Raw genomic sequence first — 23,623 nt, forward strand, 5'->3', positions numbered from 1 at the left:
GCTTTGTGCCGTGTTGCAGGGGAGGTGCTTCTTTCTCTGGACAGAACAGTTTCCAGCAGTGGAAAGCCTTTTTCTATGAGAGCTGTTTGACAGGGAGATCTTACCGTACGCCTCCTGGCTTCTCCTGAAACAAAAAGTCAATACTTCGTTCATGCGGGGCTCCAGGTTCAGCTCATTGTTGTGTTCTCTGTGTGTGGCAGCAGAATTTCCCAATTTATCAGTGTCTCTCGTCGTGAGTGTGGACCTGTAAGTGTCACGGAGCCAAGCGAGCAACTTGTGGTGTGGGTTAGACGGTACGTTGCTAGCAGAGGTCAAAGCCTCTCCAGTTTTCTTCTTTTTGTGACAGTTTTGGCTAATCTTCCTTTAAAATACAGGCCTTTGAGATTTTCAGCTGAAGTTGGGATGGAGATGGGCACTCTGAGGTTCTGGCTGAACCGTGTCCGATGTGTCAGTGTCACAGCAGCGTGGATTTAGTGTTTTGAAGGCTTTTGCAAACGGATTCCACCTCCTGGAAGGTGACCTGATTGCCTTGCCTGCTGTAATTTTATTTCCAGTCTACTGTTCAGTTTGAGTAAGCAAATGTCTTTAGAATAACAGTTGTTAATTCCTTAATTTAGTATTTTTAAAGTTACTGTAACGAGATCTTTTTTTCCTGCAGAGGTACCAGGCTGTATCCAATACCGGGAGTTCAGGCAAGGTCAGAATTTTATTTGGAAAGTGATGAAATGCTCTCAAAAGTGCAAAGTCTGGGCCTTTTTATGGGAGTTGCTGACTTGCATGATAACAAACGTGAAGTGAACATCAGTTTTACTCATTGTGTGTCTGTTCTAGGTTTCCTTTCGATTTCACAGTGCTGACTGCAGGACACTCTCAACCCTGCGAAGGGAGCAATAAATGATCTTAGAAGGCCGAGGAGGAATGCTGTAGGGTAAATGAAGTTTGACATCTTCAAACTTAGTAAAACCTCTTGGCAAGTGTTTCTGAGAAGATTTTGAGTTTGCTGGTGTTCCAGGGGGAGGTGGAGTAGCTTTGCTGGCTCCTGCACTTTGGGCTGCTGGTAGTACAGAATTGTCTTTGTAGTTAAACAGTTCAAACCTCTGCAGTTTTGATGATTTGTTTTTGAAGTGTTTCAAATATTTGTACCATGGTATAATGAGTCTGTTGACAAATGGTCACTTGAATATTTGGAAAAGCTTTTGGCTGCCGTTGCAGAATTACAGGAGGCGTGGGGATGTCTGTACGCCAGGTGATTTTGAGCAGAAGCTCGTTACGGCAACTTCAGGTGTTGAGTTGTCCTGTTGTGTAGTTTTGGTGGGCCCATCCCTTCCACAGGTGCGTCCACCTCTCCAGCCAGAGCTGGTGGGCATTTGGGTGCTTTTTGCTCCCTTCTGGTGTTCTCCAGTTTCTCTGCCTTTGTGGTAGCTCTTAAATACTGGTCTCCCCTTTTTTTGCTTTGGCCCCAGAAATTGTGGTTGGAAATGGTGGTTGTTGTCCTTAGTGCTTCATCCCACCTCGGAGGTGTGTTACAAGAGGAGAAGGTGGGGTGGTGCCAGTGCAGCAACATAGAATGGGAACAGCCATCACTCCGGGCATGGGCAGCTCTGGGGTGGCCTTCCCAGGGGATGCGTGGCCACACTGGGTACACCAAGCAGGTACTAATGCTGCTCTTCAAACTCTCCTTCTGTTTCCAAAACTGACAAAGCTCTCTGGGTAAAACATTCCCTGTTCCCAGTGGATCTCTGCAGAAGGAACGTATAAACTGACGATACTGTTCCCAGGCACAAAAGATAATTGTAAGTATTGTTATTCTTGGATGTTAGTCATGTGTCTGGTTTGGTGTTTTGTTTTTTTTAATTGAGAACATTGAAATTTCTGTGCTCTCCATTGGTTAGTTTAGTCAGAACCTCAATTTGAGCAGAATACATGGAGAAATTTCTTTCTGTGTGTATAAATATATGTATGTATGTATACGTGTGTGTATGTTTGCATGTATAAATACTTAGTTATTGATATGTCTTGGATTTGAGAAATCACCTGTGTTCCTAAGCTATGGTGGGTTTTAAGACACAGGCTGATGAGCTTGACTGTGGGTGGGAAAGAGTGTGTTTGGAAACTCTGAGAGTTCCCTGATGGATTGGAGGTGCCAAACAACAAAAAGTGGAGCAGCTTGGGAGGTATGGCCCCTGTAAGGCCATTGTACAGGTTCCTAACGAAATACAGTATTTAGTCAAAATTAATACTGAATGTCAGCTTGAAACGCTACTTTTTAAAATTCAGACTTGTCATTAGCGTGTCAATATTATGGAACCGAATGCCAGCTAACAGCTTATTGTTCTTGTGGGGAAGATGTCAAAAATAGGATTGGGTTTTGTGGTGCAGGTTCATAAAGCACTTTGAAACCTACTGAGCTGCGAGAAGAGGGAGTTGTCCTGTTACTATGAGCCCGTGTCATTTTTGGGGCAATTAAAAGATTAAGGTCTTTGGAGCTCTGTAAATCAGGGATGTGTGCAGGCAGTGCGAGCTGGAATCTGCCCACCCCAGTCCTGGTAATGCAGGAATGGATGAGGAATGAATTACACGTTTTGGGGTATAATTGGAGAGGGCACGTATCCTTTTTTTGGTAATTAGTATGTGAAACAGTGTCATATTTAAGGCTCATAGCAGAAGGAGAATATTTTCCGAACGATTAACCAGAAAAGATGAGAGCTTACAAACAGCGTGGACGATGCAATATAAACATGGAGCTTGCTCTTCCTGCCTTGTGTCTGTGAGTTTTCAACAGCGCTAATAGCCATTTGGTGAAAATATAAACTTGGTGATTTTGTGCTTTTGCCAAATTACTATGGTAGTGTTGACAAAACAGCTGGGGAAGTCATTCATCACATTTTTCTGAAGTCACTCATGGGATTCTTTTTAAATTTAACTGCATGGCTTTTTGCTTTTTTTTAAATATATATATATATAAATAATATATATATAATTTCTTTTTTCTCTTATGGTAATCTGGGTTTGCCGTACATTAAGGTTTTGAAGATTGATTTAAAGCTGATAATAATGACAAAATGTGTAACAAAGCTGTAGAATTTGCAAAATAGGGCTTGCTCATAACTGCTCTGGAGATGCTCTTTTTAGTGAGGGCCACTAATGGAAATGTAAGATGACATCTTGATGCTTTCACTCGGTTTTTAGCAGCGATAAGATCTGTTCGTTGTGGAAGGGCACGTTCCCTCTGCTCGCTGTCTGAGGAGTTTTCTAATGAGTAGCCCAATTTTGCTTGACCTGGTGGTGGCAACGCCGACGAGAGTTGAAGGCAAGAAGCAAATTTTGACTTCAGGGGCAGTGAAGGGGCTGTTTTGTCTGGCGCTGGGAGGTTCTGGAGCACGAGTGTGAGAGGTGGGAAGGTCCGTGGGGCTTTGCTCGGGCACGAGAGGAAACCCCAGTGGAAGGCAGCTTGTGCCTGGGCGTGCAGTGGAGGACCTGGCCAGGCTGCATGTAGTTGTGCTGTGGATTTTTTATTTACTTATTTTCCTCTAGTGTTGAGTATGTTGAGTTGTGTTGTGAGGAGCTGGTGGTTGTTTTTTGTTTGTTTTTTTTTTTTCTCAATAGAATTTTGGTTTGCACTTCAAAACCAATTTCAAAGGCAGAAATGAGCTGTAAGGCTTCCTCATGGTGGAGGTGAAACCTGCAGGGATTTTTGCCTGAGGTTGAAATACAGGTGAGACAAGAAAAAACTCTGAATATTGGACCAAATCAAGTATTTTGATCTTAGTAAAACCGGTTCTGGAGGAAGAGGGGCCATGTAAAAGAGGGAGACAGTTACAGTGGTCTGAGCCCCTTCTCACCTATATGTTGTGTAGGGACTGTGGTGGGGAGAGAAGCCCCAGGAGTGTGAGCCCCTGCTGTGACTTTGTAAGGGGGTCTGGTGGGCAGCACTGCAGCATGGTGCCTCACCACGGGGCCTACAGGAAGCTGTGACAGAGATCTGACATGACCCTGAAAAGTGTAGAAAGCCTCATCTTTTAAGTAACCTCAATTGCTGTTGAAAAATTTGGTCCATTTTTTCAAACTGAGCTTGAAATCTTGCTAATTTGTATTTATATATCTCAAGCTGTGAAGCTTGTTCCTCGTTCTTTGCTTCCTTTCAAAATTCATGCAGAAATGAATAAAAGATCCCTGTGTGGTAAAGTCTTTTAAAATTAATAAAATTCATTTTGAGCGGCAGCAGCATGCAAATGGGGTTATCTCTCTGCTTGCTGGAAATGTGGGGATTCACGTTACCTCCTGTCACTTGCATTTCCCACATCCCAGATCTTTAAGATGAGAGCCGTTGGCGTCATCGATACGGATGCCCTGGCGTGCTTCAACAGAAACAAAATGTAACTGCAGAAGTCTGGATGCGCTCAGCCATCACTTCTCTCTGGCCTCACAGTTAATGTGGGACCATTCATTGGGCTTTAAAAGATCTTCCAATGAGTAAGTTGGCAGCGAGGAGGTAAATCCAGGCTCTCGGCAACTGCCCCGTCCATACATCAGGCTGCAGAGCTCTGAGCCACCCCATATGGCCAGACAGGAACGGCTTTAGCCATCAGTCCCCATTAGCCGCTCAGAACAGCATGATGGCATCCCCTTTAAACTACCTGTTTGCAGCACTGCTGTAGTTAGCGTATGGTGTGGACTCCTATAATTTTCCCAGTTGGTTGCAGATTGGGGTATCTTCGTGGCAAAATACTGGTGCTTTGAGTAGCTTGATGCGCTGGGAATACAGGATTCGTGTTGGTACGTGCTGGGCTGAATGCAGGATATAATGGGGTTCTTGGGCATGTGTGGGGGTGGTAGGTAAAACCCAGATGACTAGAAAAAATATCATTAAAAGGCTGAGCTTTCTGATGGAGCCTGCTGTGGGGTGGGGAGGGTGAGTGACCCGCTTGGGGGTCCTTCCCTCCCCTGCCCTGTGCCACAGGGCTGCGGGCTGGGTGGGAACAGGAGCCACTGGATATGAGGGCAAAAAGGAGCAAGTCCATTGCCAGCTTTTAAAGCCAGAAGGGCAGAGGTGTGTTGAGCAAAATGTATGAGCCCAGCCCTGTCCTGGATACTGGATGTGCTGCAGCCGCGGCTGTCCTGGGCCAGAAATAGCACTGCCAGAGCTGCTCCATCAGACTTGCTCCTTTCTCCCAAATCCCACCCCCTTTGTTTTCCATCAGTTCCCTGGACTTGACCACCACGGTGCGGGGGTGATGGCAGGGCGGGCGGTGGGAGCCCGCGCAGGGTGTGGGATGGGCAGGGGTGAGGGGGGACACGGCAGCGGTCCTGCAGAGCCTTCAGGCTCTGACCAGCTGAGCACTCCGGACACCACTTTGGCCAAGTCTTTCCGAGCATTTTGCAGGAGGGATGTCTCGGGCACAGATCGGTTCGCTGTGCCAGAGGAAACCCTGAATCTCCTCATGTTCTCAGTATCCAGAAGAAAAATAATTGCTAGTAATTGGTGAAAGCCACTAATTTTTGTGAGATGGCTCAAAATGTTGTCCTTCATCCTGTGCTTTAGCTGATAAACTTCAGTGTTGAAATAAATTCCCTTTATGGTTTTCACAAGCTCTGCCCCAGAAGCGGTGGTGCAGATGGGGCAGCTGCTCCGGCATTCCCTGGATAGTTTCTGAGTGATTTCAGGCTCTTTCGGCTTTCAAGACTACTTGCATTTTTTTTCTCAGTAGACTTTAAAATGGCTGCTTTTTCTCATAAGTATCACATCAAACAGCAAGAGGGAGGTTCTTTTTTTTCGTTTTTGTAAGGCTGTCACTGTCAAACTCAGTGACATTTTTCAAAGAGGACCTGATGCAAATTTCGGTTTCTGTCGAGTCTGACAAACCCAAGAGAGCACAGGCTGAAAGTGGGTTTTATAGCTCCTGCTGTTAAGCGCTGCAGTATTCGTGTTTCCTGGTATTTGGAAACAAGTTTAAGAACAATTAATCAGAAGAACTTGCTCAACATAGCCTCCAGTAATGGTGAGGGAGTATTTTCTTGGCTAAGTGTGTTGCCTACAATTTCAGGAGGGGGGTGTGCGTTTGCGCATGTGGTTTTGGAAAATACCCTGGGCTTGGTATCTTATAATGAGCATCCCTCGTTCCCAACAGAAATTAAAAGAAACTGTGATGGTTCGACAACTTTCTGAACACAACTTTCAAGTTCATCCCGTGAATTAGACCTCTTCTTCTATGTTTTAGTAGAGTTACTTGGTCTCCTGATGTCTTCTCTGTGCTATAATATATTGGGTTTGGAGCTTTTAAGAGAAGAAACAAAAGAACCAGTTAATCTCCAGAATTTTTCACCCCAGGGTAATCCTGGCCTGTAGATGGGTCATTTCCATGAAATAAATTCGTGCATCCAGTGGGCTTCCCTGAAGTATGAGATTTCCCAGCAAATGTTGGATGTTGGATACCAGAAGAACCCTGGTATCTTCTGCTAAGGTAAACATTAGTACTGGAGCTGCTGTAACAGCAGAAAAGTTTATTCGTACTGAAGCCTTATCAATAGGTTATGAAGATTGTAGCGCTGTCTGCTTCAGATGAATGTATTTAAATGGGGATGTTTGTTCTTTCTCTTGGGGTTGCTCCTGCAGTCACAGCTCAGCACTCCAGTGCAGCAGCGGGTGTAGTTGAGTCATCAGAAACTCCGGTGCCCTCCGTAGGCGCAGGGGAAATTCCAAGCCCTTGTAATAGAAGAGGGGGAAAAAAGTCAAGCAAAGCGTTTTTTTTTTTTTTTTTTTTCTTTTGCACTCTTGTTCAGTTGTCAGTCAGCATTGGTAGCAGTTCAGACTAACATCAGACTTCCAGTTGAGTCTTCTCTAGAAGCAGCAATAGTGTCCTGCGCTAAGCGTCAGAAAATACATCACCTCTTAACTTTAAAGTCTTAAAATATTAGAAGGACGCTTTGCTGGCCATCATGCAAGAAAGATTTGAATGGAGTAAGTTTCCTGCAAGCTGTCCTTCCACAACTGGCTGTCTGGAGCTTAGCTGGGAGCACTCTCGTGCCATTAGATAAAGCCAGACATCCCCCACCGGCTGGATCTGCTGGTGCTGGTTGCAGGGAGGGCTGTGTGGTGGTTGCAGCCTTGGGGAAGTCTTCCTTTGGACTGAGCAAACCGGTGTGCCTACTTGCTGTTTCTTAATACAGGGCAAGTCCTGATTATATATCTGTATGTATATATATATATATATCTTTTTTTTTCTTTTGGTTGGGTGTGCAAGAAAATACCATGCAAGCAGCAGGGCTCTGTGTGGGAACCACAAAGGCTCCGCTTCCTTTTGTGCGGGAAGTGACACGGCAAGTGTAAATCAGTGGTTTGACGTTCTCAGGATGTTTGCCCCGGTTGGTTCAGCATGTTTCTGTTTAATTACTATCTTGCCATTAATTACTGCTGATTCCTGGTAGGATTTCGGTTCGATTCCAGGATGTACAGGGATGTTACTTACATGTAACACGAAATAATAATAATGCTAGCCTGTGCAGGGCTGCTTTTGTGCAAAGTGCTCTGGGACTCACCTGTCCCACCTGGCCCGGAATATCCTCCGTCTCAGCGGTTTAATTCCTGTGTGTTATCTCCGTTTTCCAGGAGCACACACGGACCCCTCGGTGTAGCTGGCGGCTCCCCTAAAGCACCCGTCTAGTCCAGGCATTGTACTCGCGGTTTGCCTTGGACATACAAAATCGATGTATCGCCGGATGAAGCGGTTGGGGAGCCTCGTGCCCCTCGCGCCAGGCAATGTTGCCCTCTGCTGGCTAATTACAGGTTAAAGGAGCCAGATTTTCCCCTTTCCTACAGCAGCGCTTTGCTATGAGAAACTGTTTTTCAGCCCTTCTTGCTTGCAACAGAACGCAGGTTTTTATCCTAATGCAGCTCTGTAGGATGCTACAGCTCACGTTGGATTTCTTTTTCCCCAGAAGCTGCTTTTCGTTTGGGAGAACCTGGTGCACCAGAAAACCAGACTTTAAATTACTGTTTTTAAATGTTACTAGTAATGCTGAATCCTCATTTTCAGCATTAGCCCTTAGAAATGTAACTTCTCTGAACTAGTTTTGCAAGTGAAATAACTGCAAGGTTTTTAATTATTATTTGCATTAGCACCGTAAGACCTTTTGCTTAACACTGTAATCTGGATGCCGATTCCAACAGCCCCAATAATTGTCCCCTTCCCTGCCCCAGCTGGGGCAGCTGCACGATGAGCTGGATCCAGGCACTGAGCTGGGTTAAAAATAAGCTTGCAAAAGGGAGTGTTATTTTTAACCTGGGTCAGTCCCCTGCCTGGGTTCGCAGCACGGCTGCTCAGGCTCTCACATGGGTGTGCTGGCTTGGAGGTGTGGGAGGCGGCAAGAAGGAGCCATGGGGGAGAACCAAGGGCTGGAGTACCCCTGAAAGTTGCTTCTCCAGTGGATATTCCAGCTCTGAACTGGGCTATGGACCCCTCCCTCCACACCAGCTGTCTTCCTGAAAGCCATTTCCAGGACAAACGTCACTGCTGATAAAGCCCCAGCAATGTTCAGGCACTGGGTGGTGATGCCCTGTGTGGCTGGCCTTTCCCGGAGTAAATTCTTTGCAAATTCTCACAGTTTGCAATTGGTACAGCTAGTTTTATTCAGAGTCTGACTCGAACGTTTAAAATATGTTAAAATAAGAGGAACATGAGAAAAAAGTTGATGCACATTACACATTTGTGGTGCTTTGCAAGGTGTGCTAAAGATAAGATGATCAGAGGAACGATCTGATGGCTCATCCCATGCATAGCACTGTCGTAGTTTCAACATTGAATCACAGCTGATGTGATGTTACGACATTTAACTAATTTGTGGTGCCATCCTGCTCTCCTGCAACTCATAAAGGCGAAGAAGTTTGGATGATTTGTTGGGGTCTATTTGTTGAACTAAACCTTGTCTTTTCTTTGGGGGAGGTGGAAAATGGAGTGACTGTTGGGTGATCGAGGTGGATTTAATCCTTTCAATATTTAAGGGGGGCTTATAAGAAAGATGGGGACAGACTTTTTAGTAGCAATAGGACAAGGGGTAATGGGTTTGAACTGAAAGAAGGTGGATTGGTTTAAAACTAAAAGAGGATAGATCCAGACTAGATACAAGGAAGAAATTTTTTACGATGAGAGTGGTGACACACTGAAACAGGTTGCCCGGAGAGGTTGTTGATGTCCCATCCCTGGAAATGTTCGAGGTCCAGGCTGATGGGGCTTTGAGCAACCTGATCTATTTGAAGATGTCCCTATTCACTGCAGAGGGGTTGGGCTAGACAACATTTGAAGGTCCCTTCCAACCCAAACCATGCTATGAATCTATGGTATAGCTGCAAAATGTGCTGCTTGTGTAGTGGCGGGGAGCAGCTCTGCATCCCCCCTAGGGCTCTGCTGTGGAGTGAAGGACAGATGGAGGCAGGCATGGGCTGCCCAGAAGTAGAAAACATAAATTGTTCTTCTGGAGATAAACTGTGTAACTTCATAGTTTAATCAAAGTAAATAAAGCATTTGACTTAGTTGCCACTGTGTTGTGTTTTGTGGGCCCCTCTGGTGTGCTGGTGCTTTCGCCCCAAACAGCAGAGTGATGCCAGTGGCAGCCGGACAGGGAATTTTCTTGCCATATAACACAGGTCAGCTCCGCTTAGCAAAAACGCTGCTTTCAAATCCTTAGTGACAAAGTTAGGGAGCTTCTGAGGAAGGGCTGAAGACAAACTTCCAAAGGGATGCTGGTTCCCCAGGTCCAATACCGAGGAGCTGTGCTCAAGGTTTTAGCACAGGTTGTCACCACTTTTGGGGCAGGCAGTGGGTTTGAACAAGTTTGCAAACAGCCCTTTCACCATTTGTGTATCACTGGACGGTCCCTCTGCGTTCCATACTGATTCCCTTAGTCACCTGCCTCCTCCTGCGCTGCAGCCACAGCTGTGTTGCAGAGATAAACCCCGAGCAGGAGCTGCTGGTCCAGTCTCAGGCGGTGCTGGCGGAGCAGGCGGCGGGCACGGGCGAGCCAGCGGCACCGAGCACAGCCAGGGCTCTCCTGGCTGCCTTGGGCTGGTGCAGCACCTGCAGCTGGTGCGATGGTGCAGTGCGAGGGCCAGCTGTGGGGGTTGGTTTTGGATTGGTTTTGAGGGGAAGAGAAACAGGTATTACAGGAATTGTCTCTATGTTGGTTTGTTTTTTTGTTTTGTTCCCCCCCGCTCCCCGATGTATTGTCCTTGATGGAGCAATTGAACTATGAACCCTGCTGGAAGAGGGGACAGTTCTTGCTTTGAGCTGTTTGCAGAAGAGCTGCAGGTGTGGGATACCCCAGACAAAGCCCTGGAGAAGGCGTATCGTGACTTTTCATGGACTAAAAGCAGCATAGTTGTAAGGACTTTGTCCCAAAACTTGCAGGAGGTGTGTAACAGGCAGGTATCATCATTTTCCAAAGTCAGAGCTGTGCTCATACCGTCAGGAGCTGAAGGCTAAAACCAGCTCTAGAGAGCAGCGTTCATGGGATTTGATAAAGCAGGACAGGCTCTCCTGCCTCATCTTTAGACTGCAGTTGATTTAATTGGGAAGTCTGGAGTATGGAATGTCTTTAATGGTTTTGTATTTTATTTTAAGCTGGACTCAAGCAGTGAGTGCTTGCTGGAAGGTCTTTCTGCGGCTTCGTTATGTGCTCAGTGGTGTGGGGCTGGTGGCACTGCTCAGCTGCCAGAGCCAGGGAGCTCTGCAGCACCGTGCGCTGCAAGCAGCAGATCGAGGCGGCATTAGGGTGCAAGAGGGCCAGCACTCAGCGATGCGGTGGGTACATCACTAGGCAGGAGCAGGGTTATTGTGATTTCTTCCAGTCTTAAACAGTTCCTTTCACACTGGCTGAATTAGACTAAAATTGTCAAGATTGATTGCTAATGTAGTTAGGAGTAATTTATTGGGGTGTGCGTAGAGCATCTGGTTTGATACTTAACTGTATTGTGTTAGTGCGTCTGATCGGGTGGTCTCCGCGATGCGCACACATGGACACAGAGCTTTGAGAATGGCCTCAGAACATTCCTCATTCCCGCATCTGGTGGCCAATATAGATTCTAAATCTGCATCAAGCCAGACTTTGCACATCAAAAAGAAAGCCACGCGGTTTGTTTCCATGGAGGGGAGGGATTGCCTGTTTCTGGTGTGCTATAATTTGTTAGGAAGTGAACTCTCTTGACTGGTTTTTGTATGTGCAACTGGTGTATGTGTGTTTCCTATGCTTTTTTTTTTTTTTTTTTGGTTTGGTTTGGGGTTTTTTTTGGGTTTTTTTTTTTTTGTTTTTTTAAACTCCAGGCACTTTATAGGCTTATCTCCATAGACCCGGTTGATATGATAATAGCACCAGGCTGATACATGCTTCAGTGCTGTTTGTATAGTGTGTAGAATCCCGTAGCCTCTTATGGGAAATGACAGCTATTTTGTATCTGGTGTTTTCCGAGCTTTGCCTTGCCTACCACCTCCCATAGCTGAAGCGCTGTACCCTGTGTGTGTGGGAGGGGAAGCTGCCAGCCCCCTCCTACTGCAAGAAGAACGACACATCCAGAGTTTACACTGGTATGATGCAGGCAGGTGGTGTCTTATTGCAGAAATCCTTGGTGGTACCATCACTTGGGTTTTTGTCTTGTTTGCTTGTGCCTTTGGAAATGCAGGAGACTCCGGGGTAAAACAGTGTGAGTGTTTGGAGGGTGGGAATGGGCATTTAACCACCCAGGAATAAGGGTCCTCTGCGTGCTGCCCATGCACATCAGGTGCTCCGACGTGCGCGGGTGTGACACGAGGCACATCTTGGAGTCCTCTTCTGTGAGGCCTCAGGTGCTGCATCGTGCTGTGAAATGACTTTTTAAACAAACCTTGCCTCCTTTTCCTTATGCCCTCGGAAGCATCTCCCCATGTACGATTACAAGGTAAAGACAATGCAGCCTGTTCTGTTTGAAAGTGTCAGTGGCTTGGTGCACACAACAAAGTGGGTATTACTGTTCTTGCTCCTTACTGCATACGTTGGTGCTTTTTCCATCTTCAAAGCATTTTCCAGCCATGAACTAAGAGCACACGCATTAGCTGGGAGCACACACCCCTCCCTAAGCAGCTGATGCCGGGCACATCCCAGGAAAAACTTCCAGAATGTGACACACCACTTTTGATGCAAATAAAATGACGCTGTATTTCATCAGCTCTATTAAAAGTACTTAAGTAATTGAATTAATGAAACTTTAAAAAGCCTTCAAGACACAAATGTTGTACACACCTTTCTTCTCTCTCTTTTTTCTTTTTTTTTTTTTCTTTCTTATTTTCCCTGTTGATTGTCTTTGGTTGACCTCTTTATTTGTTACCTTATTGTTTGCTTTTTGATGTGTGGTTTTGCTTGGTTTTTTTGTGTTACGGTAGCTGATTTCTCTACTTTGCAGCATTGGTACTGTTACAGTTTCGTGCAGCAAAGGAAAGTGTCATCTGCAAAACAGCATGAGTATGACTGGGGTACCTCATTGTTCATGTTAATTTTTGCAAACATTGGGGTTTTGTTTCCATTGCATTCATTCTCCTTTGCTGCGTGTGCCTGCCTTGCCCCCTGGACTGTGCTTACCTCTTACATCTTCAGCCCAATTTCCCATCTCCATGTGATCCTTCACACTTCTCTACCATTCTTCCAGCTGTGGATGTCCAGCATCCAGCCCCTCTGAACCCACGTTGGCTTTGGTTTTCTCCCACCATCCTTGTAGCCAGCTTAGATATTTCTCCCTTCTTTCCCGATAGTTTTTCCTTGAGCTGGGCCAACCCTTCCTAGGCAAGATAGTCTGGCTGAGGTGGGATGAGATGACGTGCTCTGCACAGGACAGAAATATCATCCAGGGCCGTGGGCTCAGCTTGCTCACCCTGCCTTTGGGAAAAAGGAGACAGTGGCCCCTGAGCTGTCATATCTAGCTGACTTTTTTGGGTGGCTTCAGTGTGGTGAGAAGCCACTGATGGAGCTTTCTGCTCCAGCCGCTCCCTGGGTGGGCAGGTAGACAGGACTGTCTGAGCTAACCACAGCCGAGGCAGTAGTTCTGTGACTCCCCGTTTCCAGCCTAGTTTTGAGTTTTGTTCAGGCGATGTGTAAGCATTTTGGGTGCAGCTCACTTCTCTTGCACTCTTTGCTGTTTCAGGTGAGGCAGATGAAGAAGCCTTTGCTGAGGAGTGCAGACGGAGAGGACAACACGCCCTGCCTTTCCAGCCCACCAACCCGCGCCTGCTGAAGCCTCACAAGCCTGCCAGTTCCCCCAGATATGCCTATCATTATAATAGCGATGAGGTGGAAGAACAAGATAGAAGCTGGGTTACAAGCAGCTTGGAGACCCCTTTTTATTTATCAGGTGTGCACAAGCATGTTGATGAGAAATGCGCAGAAAAGGATCCGTCAGCTAGTCAAAAGCCAAAACCAAAGAGCCAAGCAAGAGGTTGTTGCTGTGTGTTGACTTAATGTTAGCTCCCTGGTAAATAATCAGTAGCAGCTTGTGTGCCTTAGTCCTGCGTTTGCTCTGCTCTTCAATTTAGTGTAGATTCACAAATGCCCTGGGATATTCAAGGATCCAGGGCAAATACTGTTACGCTGCTGGAGTGCCTGTGATCTTTGTTCTTAAAAGTGAAGGCCTTTTAGAGATTAACTCATCACAGTACTTGGAACATTCATTTATTTAAATTGTACGCGGCTTCCTTGTTGAAGGAGAAGTTCGGCAACTTGATACTATTTCTGGAAGCTGCTATTTTAGGTGCCTAAATCCTAATAGAGGAGAAGGCTGAGACTGTTCAGGCTAATGCAGAAGCGTGGCAATTGTCCTGGTTATTTTTGGAAGTAATTAGTCCTTTGATATATTTCCTGTCTGTAATGTTTCGGCACTATAGTCCAGAGGCTATCTTGGACAACAGAGTCCTCATAACTACTTGATTTAATTGGAACCTGTGGTCAAAAGATCATCCAGGACTGCCGGGACAGGTTTTCCTGAAACGTGAGGATGCCTTTCTACGTGGATGCCCAAACCAAGGGCCCTTCTCAGTAGTGCTGAATTAGGTGAGGTGCTGGGAAGTGTGAGCGCATGAGGCTCCTCGGGGTAAACACAGTGCATGAAAAACATGCATCCTACCCCAAAACATGCGCTTGAATGCTCCCAGTGCTGTACCAACTTCTGCTGTGTTTATGAGCCTTTAAATCTAACACTGTCTTCTGTACGGAAGACCTAAAGATATCATGTAGGATGACAGCTTGAAAAAATAGAAACACTCAGATAAATGTCTTCCTGATCAGTTGTTGGAAGTTTTGTTTCTTTAGGGATGGCTAAATTGGATCTTTTCTTTAAAAAGTTTAATATTTCTCTACAGAAGCCTGAATGTAACCTCGGGACTGATGTCCTGATATCTCCTGTGCAGGGGATGGAGGTTTTGTCTCTGGTGTCCGCAGCCGGCAAAACAAAACCTTGGCTCCGCATTTGGAGACATGAGGTCCTCTACAGTCATAACAATCCTTTGGTAATGGTTTCCAAAGAGCATCTGAGTTTGACAGGCACCTCGCAATTTTTGGAGCAATTTTTAAGATTGCTTAAGACTTTTTGCTGTGAAACTATTTATGCTCCAAGGCGCACAGGTTTGCAATTAAAATGAGTTTCCAGAGAAATGAATTTCCAGAGTTATTTGCACAATCACAAAATCCTGTCTCCTACCAGTAGATTGTGAGTTGCCATAAAAGATTCAGGGTGAAAACTTGATTGCAGTAAGACTAAGGTTTTACTGTTGCTTTAAATATTTTGCCTACTTTTCCTCTGATGGACAAGGCTGCTGAAGGACAGGTCGAGTCAGTCATACAAACCTATGTGAGTGTCTTAATCTCTCCCTGGGAAGCTTGTGCACGAGCCCTGGTCAGTGATGCTGCTCTTCTTGGGTGTTCACCTCTGCCAACTGCCTTGCCCAGCAAGCAGCTTCACCGGCGCAGCTCTGTGATTACACAGAACGCTTACTTGCTCCCGTTTGGCTTCTCATTGATCACTGCAACAGCTGCTGTGCTTCCATGGGCCAGCGCTGGGAAAGAGCAGCATCTTTTTTTGCCTTGGTCCAAAGCCCACTCAATTCAGTGGAAAATAGTGAAGTTCAATGGCCTTAAGCTGGGCGCCGTTCCGCCTCGAATCAGACCGTTTTGCCACCGTTGGCATGTGGCCCTGGGCAGCGAGACCGCCTGGCAGTTTGAGATGTTGTCCTGGGTAGAGCATCTCAAGCAAATCCTCAAGTCATTAATGATTCACCTGCAGCGATACGTTTTTCTTTTCCCAGCTTTAAGAGTGGGAATGTTTTGAGTTTTAATTTGTAAGTCTGTAGCAAACTGAAATGAAGGAGAAGGGATAGGTTTCATCTTGACTGTGTGGTTGGAATCCCTCTGGAAGTGGCCATCTCTCTCTAGCGCCCAAGGCAACCAATACCCAGAGATGAGATGAATCCTCTCCTTAGTCAGGATTTCCAGTCATTACAGTGGGCATTTAATAAAAAAATTGGAGTTTAATTTGATTCTCCATATTGACACTTTGTGTTTTAGTATAAATTGCTCTGCGTTTCCTGCTGTTCTCGGTTTCGTAATGGCCTTTTAGAATAAAATGTCACCTCTTGTGCTCTGAAGTCACTGCATATCTCAAACAGTTCTCTAGCTCCAAACAAGTTATTTTTTAATAAGATTTCAGATACTGCAAGTAATGTGCTCCCTGATAGGATGATGTATGGCTGCCTGGTGGTATCCAAGCTGTGTCAAAGTGGTGTTAATGCCAGCAGAGACCTGGGAGTTGCAGCCGTTCATGGTAGAGGTCATGGTAACTACCCCTAAAAAACAGCTGCTCCAGATTTGAGTTTTTGACCTTTACCTAGCAAGGATGGTTGAAATGTTTAATTGTTAAAATACTGAAAAATACACAATACAAAAGATCGTTATTTGGAAGAGAATATTGCAAGGTTTGCTTTTCCTTTTGAATGAAATAGCTTGCATTCACCTAAAACTTACAACATTAATAATTCATTTTTGCTGCATTTTCATCCACTGGCATCCCTGAAGAGGAAACCACTTTAAAAGAACTAGCTTAACTAATCTGGATCCTTTCCTGGCATGGATTCTGCTGCTGGAAAGTTGAGCTATTTGTGTGTTATTTCATCTTTAATGCAGTCTCTGTTCTTTTTACCACCATATGGTTTCCTGAATTACGCTTTACTAACTAGTAAAATCGATATGCTTGGTTGTCCAAACTAATTACTTTATAATTCCCTCACATGTATTTGGGCATGTAATGGAAAGAGAAAGGAAAGCAAAGCCACTGTTTTCTGTGGAAATCTAATATGTAAGGAATGCTGGAGGTGTGGAGATGGGAGGGAGTTTGCTCTCCCTTTGCTCCACATCCCCTGGCTGTAACGGCATGTGAGTGGGGTGGGGGGAAAGCCGTATCCTTCTGCAGGCAGAGGGTGGGAAGATTGGCTGGTGGATTTGGAGGCTGGCTGGTTGCTCCCTGGCTTAGCCAGAGCTGCCTTCACGCATGGGTTTTTGGCTGCTAGTCCAAGAGCATCCCGCTACCCATTTGCTTCCCATAGAAGGTAGCTGGGTTGCACATGGAAGGGCTTCCAAGGCTGCATTGCCTTGCAAGCTTTTGCTTGCCATGTGGGAGTAAAACCTTGGACTCTATTCAGTAACAGTATTACCTTAATAGCAGGCAAGCAGGTTGTATCTGGCTTGGTATGTTCTTGTAGCAATTCTAGGCAGAATTGGTAATGAAAATAGTATGATGAGCAAGCATGAAGGAAAGCCCCGGTAAGTTGGTAAAGCTTTTCAGTCCCCTAAAACATCAAAGTTGGAATTACATCACTGGGTTGGCCAGTGAAACTGGAGAACTCGCCCCTTGGATTTAACAGTGCGGATAATTAAATAGCAGATTGGCATACCTAGACAGGGTGGGATGTTTTGTCACCTCAGGTCTTTACGTAAAGGCAGGTTCTCTCCCTGTGATGCTCTGTGGCATGGGCAGGAGCTGTGGATGTGGTGAGAGAATTAGTAGGTCAGGTTGTGGTGTGTTGGGCAGTGGCTTGGGCTGAAAGGAGGGAATGTGAAAGTGTAGCGTAAAGCTGTAATTGGAAATTGAGTCACACACGTGAAATTATACTGAAGCTGTGATCCTGGGTGAATTTTAATAATGGTATATGCAAGCGTGTTCAGTCTAAAATAACAGATGGTGGCTGCAACTCAAAGTAAGCTAGCTACCTTTGAAGAGAGCTATTTCTAAGAGCAGAAAATTACAAAGCGCACTACAGAACCCAGGCTGCGCATGCCCCGCTGCCCTGTTAGAGCTCTGTGTGGATGGTGGAGCCGTGACGGCTTCCATGGCTTCAAGGAGGTCAAAAGACTGGCTGCAATCTTAGCAAAAAGTTAGTAGGTCTTGAAAACCATTTTCTCTGGAACTTGAGCACAAAGCATGAATCCCTCCCACCCTCTACCTCAGCGCTTCAGAGCCTGAAAGGAGGTTCCTCCAAAGTCTTCACCCTTGCAGGAGATCCACAAAAATCAGGCCATGGCCTTTATTAGCGATTAAAGTGGGTCAAGAAGCAGCAGTGCTGCACATTAATCGTCGGTCATGACTGACCTTGTTTCCTTCTGCTGAGTCCTGTGCTCTCCTGTGCTGGCAGGAGAAGGTGGAGCAGAGCCGCGGCTGCTCTCAGCATCCTGGTAGAGCAGGCAGATGTCAGACAGGGCAGGAAGAAGTGGGATACCACAGACGGGTTGGGTGGGAGTGTTTTGCCCAGGACACTTGTCCCTTTGGATCAGTCACTCAATGTGCACACCTCCCTTACAGTTGCTGCCCAAGAACATGACGAGTTTTGTAGTCAGTGGGTGAACAAACCTGTGACTTTGCGAGGTGCAGATGGCAGAGAAGTAGAAACACAGAAATAAAGTCAGAGACGCAGCAGGGAGGCTTCCCAATTTGTTTTGGTCCTTGCTGAGTGCTTGAGGGAGTTGCTACTGAGTGTTGCTGGAAGTTGGTTTCAGTCATCAGCAGCTTTACAAAAGCTGGAATAGCTTTTGTGCTCTTTATGGTTCTTCTGGAAGTAGAAGAGAAGGCGATGAAACGGATGGAGTGGGTCAGCTAATGCTGTTTGTTTTAGACAAGAATTTTCCAGGTCATAAACCAGGTGTAACTCCAAATGCTGTGGCTTCTTGCTTCATCTGTCTCTGCTCCTGGCAACTGACAAAAGCAAGGACATAGCAAGTTAGGGTGATAACCATCTGTATTTGAGTGATTCTGTTTTCCCAATGTCAAAGCTTGGGGAAGCTCTCAGCAGCCTGTTCTCCCTCCACCCTGTAGTGTGTTTCTAGGGTTTAGGTGGCTAACCATGCTTCTGAGGGTGGAAATTTGAACAAGCCCTTCTCTGAGGTCAGAATTGTTTGGCTGAAGCCAGTTGAGCCAGGCACCAACTGTGGGAAGTTTCTGTGACCGCTTTGTGACGCTGACGGCTCGTCAGGACACAGGTTCGCTGCAAATGAGTCAAATAGTAATGGGGCTTCTGCTTTCTAATTCAGATTTTGTTCTCTCCTGACTTTGCGGCTAGCCTTGTAATCAAGGCAGCTAAATATGCTTTTAATTAGTGTTGGTTGGAGTATTCAAGTGAAATACACACCAAAGGGTTACATCTTCAGTGTGCAATTTTTATTTTTGTTAGGAGCTGCTTCGCTTGTTTGGATCAGGTTTTTGGCTGTTATCACCCAGCGTAGCATCGCTGGAGCTAGCAGACAGACAAAGTTTGACCTGTCCTTTCTTCTTAGCTGGGGTAGAAAAGGAAACAGTTGAGAGTGAAATTATATATCACAGCAGGCTCAAAACAGAAAAGACATGGCAGTTTTCTCTTGAGGAATACTCTGTATTTGTGTGTTATCTCCTCCTCTGGCAAATCTGTTTCTGTGTGTCAGTGATAACACTTGAAAGATTTCCACTTTTTCCCCTTATCATTCTGGAGGCTAGTAGGAGACAGTGTTGTCAAATGCCTAAATATCTTCATACCACAATATTTTAATATTTGAGTTATTTGATTTTTAAGACAATGAATTATGTGGCATTAATTTAAAGTCATAATTTACATCAACTCACAGTATTTTTAGGGAAGAGTTACATTTGAGGAAAATGGACTGTAGAAAACAAGAAAGTATTATGATATAAAACAGGAGTATCAAATGCTATCATACGTGTATGTGGAAGCCTTTTAGAAATACTGACGGTGTTTTGAGAATGAAAAATGATAAAATCATGAAACTAATAACCTGTTAGGGTTTAATGATCCTTTCCCAAATATCTGTGTTAATGTTTCATAGTTGTTACATGAAGTAGTTCTGATCAGCTGATATGATGCTGTTTTTCCCCTCAAGTGAAGGGAAGAATCCTTTGAATAACAGCCCTTGGATGACTGATTCTCAAGAGTCAGCACGTCTCTTCCGCCTCCGTGGGCCTTTGTGGGAAAGCAAAGAGATGTCTGACCCCTTCCAGGATTTGTGCCTTAACAGCAGCAAATTAAATGCCAAGGGATCCTCTTTTTGATGATGTATAGGTGACCGAGGGGCTGACACTGAAGTAAACTTCATGGATGGGGTTCTTAGTTAGGAGATGTTCATGCGGTGACCTCAGGGAGGGGGTTGTAGCTCAGGAGGGTGGCAGGGTGCAGGGAAAGCAGCGTCATCTGCAATCCTGCAAAGCAGTGCCTGTTTTTCTCTTCCTTAAACAATAAAACAGGTTTCCACTCTAACTTCGCGCAGGCTAATTGCTCATGGCAGAATTTCTAAATAAATATCCTGCTTCTTGACTCAGGTGATTGCGAAAGATGAAGTCATGCTGTTGATACAGCATAGGAACTAGAATGATAACCTAGGAACAGTTTTCCTCGCTACAAGGGAGTGTATTTCCTCCAGTGCACAGGCTTTTGATAATGTCTTAAAGTGATTTTAGCCCAGAGACCATCTTGTGGTTCTCCCCAAGTCTTAAACCGAAGACCTGCAGTTCTGCTGCGGGCACAGCCCTGATCGCGCCCGGGAGGAGCTCTGATTAGGAGCCAACTTCAGCCACCACGTGGCTTCATACTCCTCTGACCTCCCGCCCCTTCCTCTTCCCACTTTTCCCGTCTTTATTTCGCTATTGGTGCTAAATTGGTGGAGAACCAGGTGCGATGGTGACAGAGCTTCCTCAGGGTCGTTTTGCCTGCCTGCAGGGAGAATGGAGGAAAGAAAGAGATTTCCAGACAGGCCAAGCTGGGCCGTTCCTGTGATGCGTGGTCCTTGCTCCCAGCTTGCAGGGGTCCTCTGCTCTGTGCTGGCCCCGTCACCGGACTGTGTCAATTCCTAGTGGCAGAGCACCGCTGAGCTAAAAGATCCTTTCAGCTATTTCAAAGCATCACAGAATGATTATCTGAGGGAAATGTTTGCTAGCTTTGAGTTGAGATTTGCAAGTGCGCTTGGGTAGATGCGTGGGTTCTGCACCGTTTGCTGGCCATGCAGGTCTGCTAGTAAGTTGTGTTTTACTGCAGGTTTGGAGGAAAGGGCATGATGCAGAGCACAAACTGATTTTCACACATCTTTGGGGGGGGTGTGGGGAAAAACACATGAGGATGGTGATCACATGGCTGGAAGCTTGTGCCTACTGAACATGTAGCAAATAATTTTTACTTGAACTCGATGCTTCCATGCACCGTTGCAGTTGCAGTAGAATATAACCTATGGTGCATAGTAAAGCATGAGTAGGCTGATGATCCATATATAAAATGTGGAATGGTAAACACTGAGCATCTTCTTATTTACTCAGGATTCTTGGCATTCCCTAGTCTTAAAGTGGAAATGTAAATATCGTAGTAACTTGTGACTACTACTGTGAGCAGGAAATGCCAGTAGTTAAATAGTTCCTGCTGTATAAGTCTTATTTATTACTTCCATTCTGAAAATTGTTCTGGTTTTGCATGTGCTCTAATATTGAAGCTTTTCCTGAATGGCTTTGAAGTCTTTTGAAAGTTCTCCAGATCTTTTCAGACTTCAGAGATTGATAGTGTTTTCTTTCTATCCTATGTAAGGGATATAGTAGAACTGGGGATATAGTAGAAATGATAATTTAAAAACCACCTTAGAAAGCCAGACCTTTTCTTTAAGATTCCTTAAACCATTCAGAGAACGTGCTTTTGCTAGAGGGAATAGTCCATGAATGCTGTGAATAGTGTTTTACAAGCCATGTTTCCTCAGGATACAAGGAAGGCAGCAAGAGGAGGAAGCAGAAGCAGAGAGAGGAACAGAAGAAGAAGAAGTCAACCAAAGGGAGTTACTAAAATGGACTTCTCTGCTATGCCAATACCTTTATAATAATGACGATTTAATGTTACATTTGAGCACACCTCTTCTTGTGTATATTTTTTGATTGTTCACACTGCTAGCAAGGAAGTGACTCATGTTTAAAACTGTACTAAAATTGCACTATGTTATTCTTTTTAGTTTCACAGAGTGGCTTTCTTGCCAGCCAGGTTAGGGAATTTGAGTGAGGCTGATCTTTGTTGGAAGTGTGTTACATTTGAAGATTGGAAAATGTTGCAGAATTTCTTACCTCTTCCTTCCCTGGGACTAAAATGACTCTAGTCTAGTGTTTGTTTATTTGTCTTGTAGGATATAAAGGGTTGTGCAAATGCCTGTTTGTTTGGTCACTCTAGCATCAACATCAGGCATGCTGGAAGAAGAGTGCTATTCGCTCATGTCATTGGGAATGGGATGGAGACATGAGCTCTTCTAGTGCAATTTATGCAAGTGACTTTTATGGTTGTTTTTTTTCTCCAAGCTGGGCAGTGAAGGTTTGTCCCTGCTATTAAGATGTTTCTTCATTTTTAAATTGTATCATGAAGTTATATCCTCTGATTTTAAGAAGCTAAGTGTAATGATGGTCTCCTGTAAGCACTCCTACTGATTTCCTTAAGCATAGTTGACTCCCGATGAATCATTTGGTGAAATCATTCCTTATTTTAAAAGTTTATTTTCAGAACCTAGAGACAAATGATCTAAGTGCTACTTTGAAACTGCTTTTTGTTTCTGCTGAGTAGGTTTGAGATAACAAAACATTTTTTCAGCATCCATATATGACTTCAGCGAGTCTACAAGGAACTTACACCTTTATGTACGAAAGCATTTTGCATTGGTTTTATTGCAGAACTAATTTTTTTAGCTTGAAAAGATGTCTTCAGTTTAAAAGACATATATATTTTCTGACAAGATTACTTCCTTGCTTCCCATACTTGTCTCATGTGCATGACACATCGCTTCTCTTAACCATTTAGTTTGTACAGAGCCCTTCTGTTGCCTTAAGCATTTACCTGCATGTTTCTTGTCAGTATGTTGCCTCCTCTTTTTAACCTCCGGGTAGGAGTTAGCAGCTTATGGGTTTGTTTCGTTTTGTCTTCCTCTTGCCAATCAATACGTTGTTGATGTAACAGACTTAAACCTGGCAATATTGAAAGTCCACAGTTCCTGGAGAAACTCACTCATGCTAACATTTAAAAGATCAAGGAATGCACGCATTGGTGTCAGGAAGAAGCTAAACAGAAACATCAAGGCGGCATTCTAGCATGGTTTGGTGTAACAAATTCTGATGTCTCTGGTATCTGAACGGTTTAGCTTCAAATGCTTACGTTACCCAGTGTAACCCTATGCAAACATATAACCATACATGAACTCTGTTAGGGTATTTAAATTATGGTTAATACGAAATAAGACTGAGTACCATTTTCTGTCACTTAAGTACCACTTTTTGTTTTGTGCAGTGTTACTAATATTTAAAAATAAAGAAAATTATCCTTTATACTTTGTCCTCTTGCACTGTACTGTAGACTACAGCTGGCATCAGTTGTTCTTGTGTAGCTTTAATTAAAGTGTAGGCTGGAAGCACAAGGGGGAGAGTCCATATTCGCAGACACCCACAGCGTACCAACTTTTTCCTTTTGCTAAATCCATGAGCAAGTCAATCCAGTCCCTGTGTCAAATGGCTGATCCTGGAAACATTCACTGTAAGGAGTGTATACCTCAAACGGAGCTTGCACATTTGCCGTGCAAGGAACATCCATCCTGGACAATACACAACACTTTGAATTGCATCCCATTTAGTATGCTTTCCATACTCTGGGAGAAGTCCCCCTCAGCACGTACGCTAATTTGAAGCTATTAGTGCTCCTCATTTGTTGGGAAAATGGAGCATGCTTTGGAAAAGCCGGAGAGGTAGAGGGAGGGGTGACACCAGCGCAGGGCTGGACTCCCCAGGCTGTCCCTGTGGTGTGAGCAGCCCCATGTCATAGGACAGAGTGGCTCTGGATCAGGAACGTGCCTTGAAGAGTTCGAGCAGACTGGGGTTTGGAACATAAATATCTTCTTGACTCTGGTCCCTGTGTTAGCTTTGAAGGAGGAGGATAGAGCATTAATTAGTTAGAAGACCTGAAGGCAGGCTCTGAAATAGTTGGGAAGCCTGGCTCACCAAGGGCATCCTTATCCCACTGGAAAGGTGCGGGCGTGCTGGCAGCTGGGCTCCTACACCCTGTGCCTCCCGTGGGGAGAAACTCCT

General features: G+C 45.0%; 1 protein-coding gene across 4 annotated transcripts in view; it reads left to right on the forward strand.

Annotated features, from left to right (window-relative positions):
- DNAJB6 (DnaJ heat shock protein family (Hsp40) member B6) overlaps window positions 1–22,870 on the forward strand; it is a 59,340-nt gene extending 36,470 nt beyond the window's left edge. For 3 of the 4 annotated variants that reach the window (XM_080385861.1, XM_080385860.1, XM_080385862.1), the window contains exon 9: window positions 13,160–22,870. In XM_080385861.1, coding sequence (XP_080241987.1) covers window positions 13,160–13,473 — 314 coding nt within the window. In that variant the 3' untranslated portion in view covers window positions 13,474–22,870. The remainder of the gene's footprint in view (window positions 1–13,159) is intronic. The other variant, XM_080385863.1, reaches the window with a different exon arrangement.
- The last annotated feature ends 753 nt before the right edge of the window (window positions 22,871–23,623 follow it).

This window comes from Falco punctatus, assembly GCF_963210335.1.
Source record: "Falco punctatus genome assembly, chromosome: 4".
NCBI classification, from domain to species: Eukaryota; Metazoa; Chordata; class Aves; order Falconiformes; family Falconidae; genus Falco; species Falco punctatus.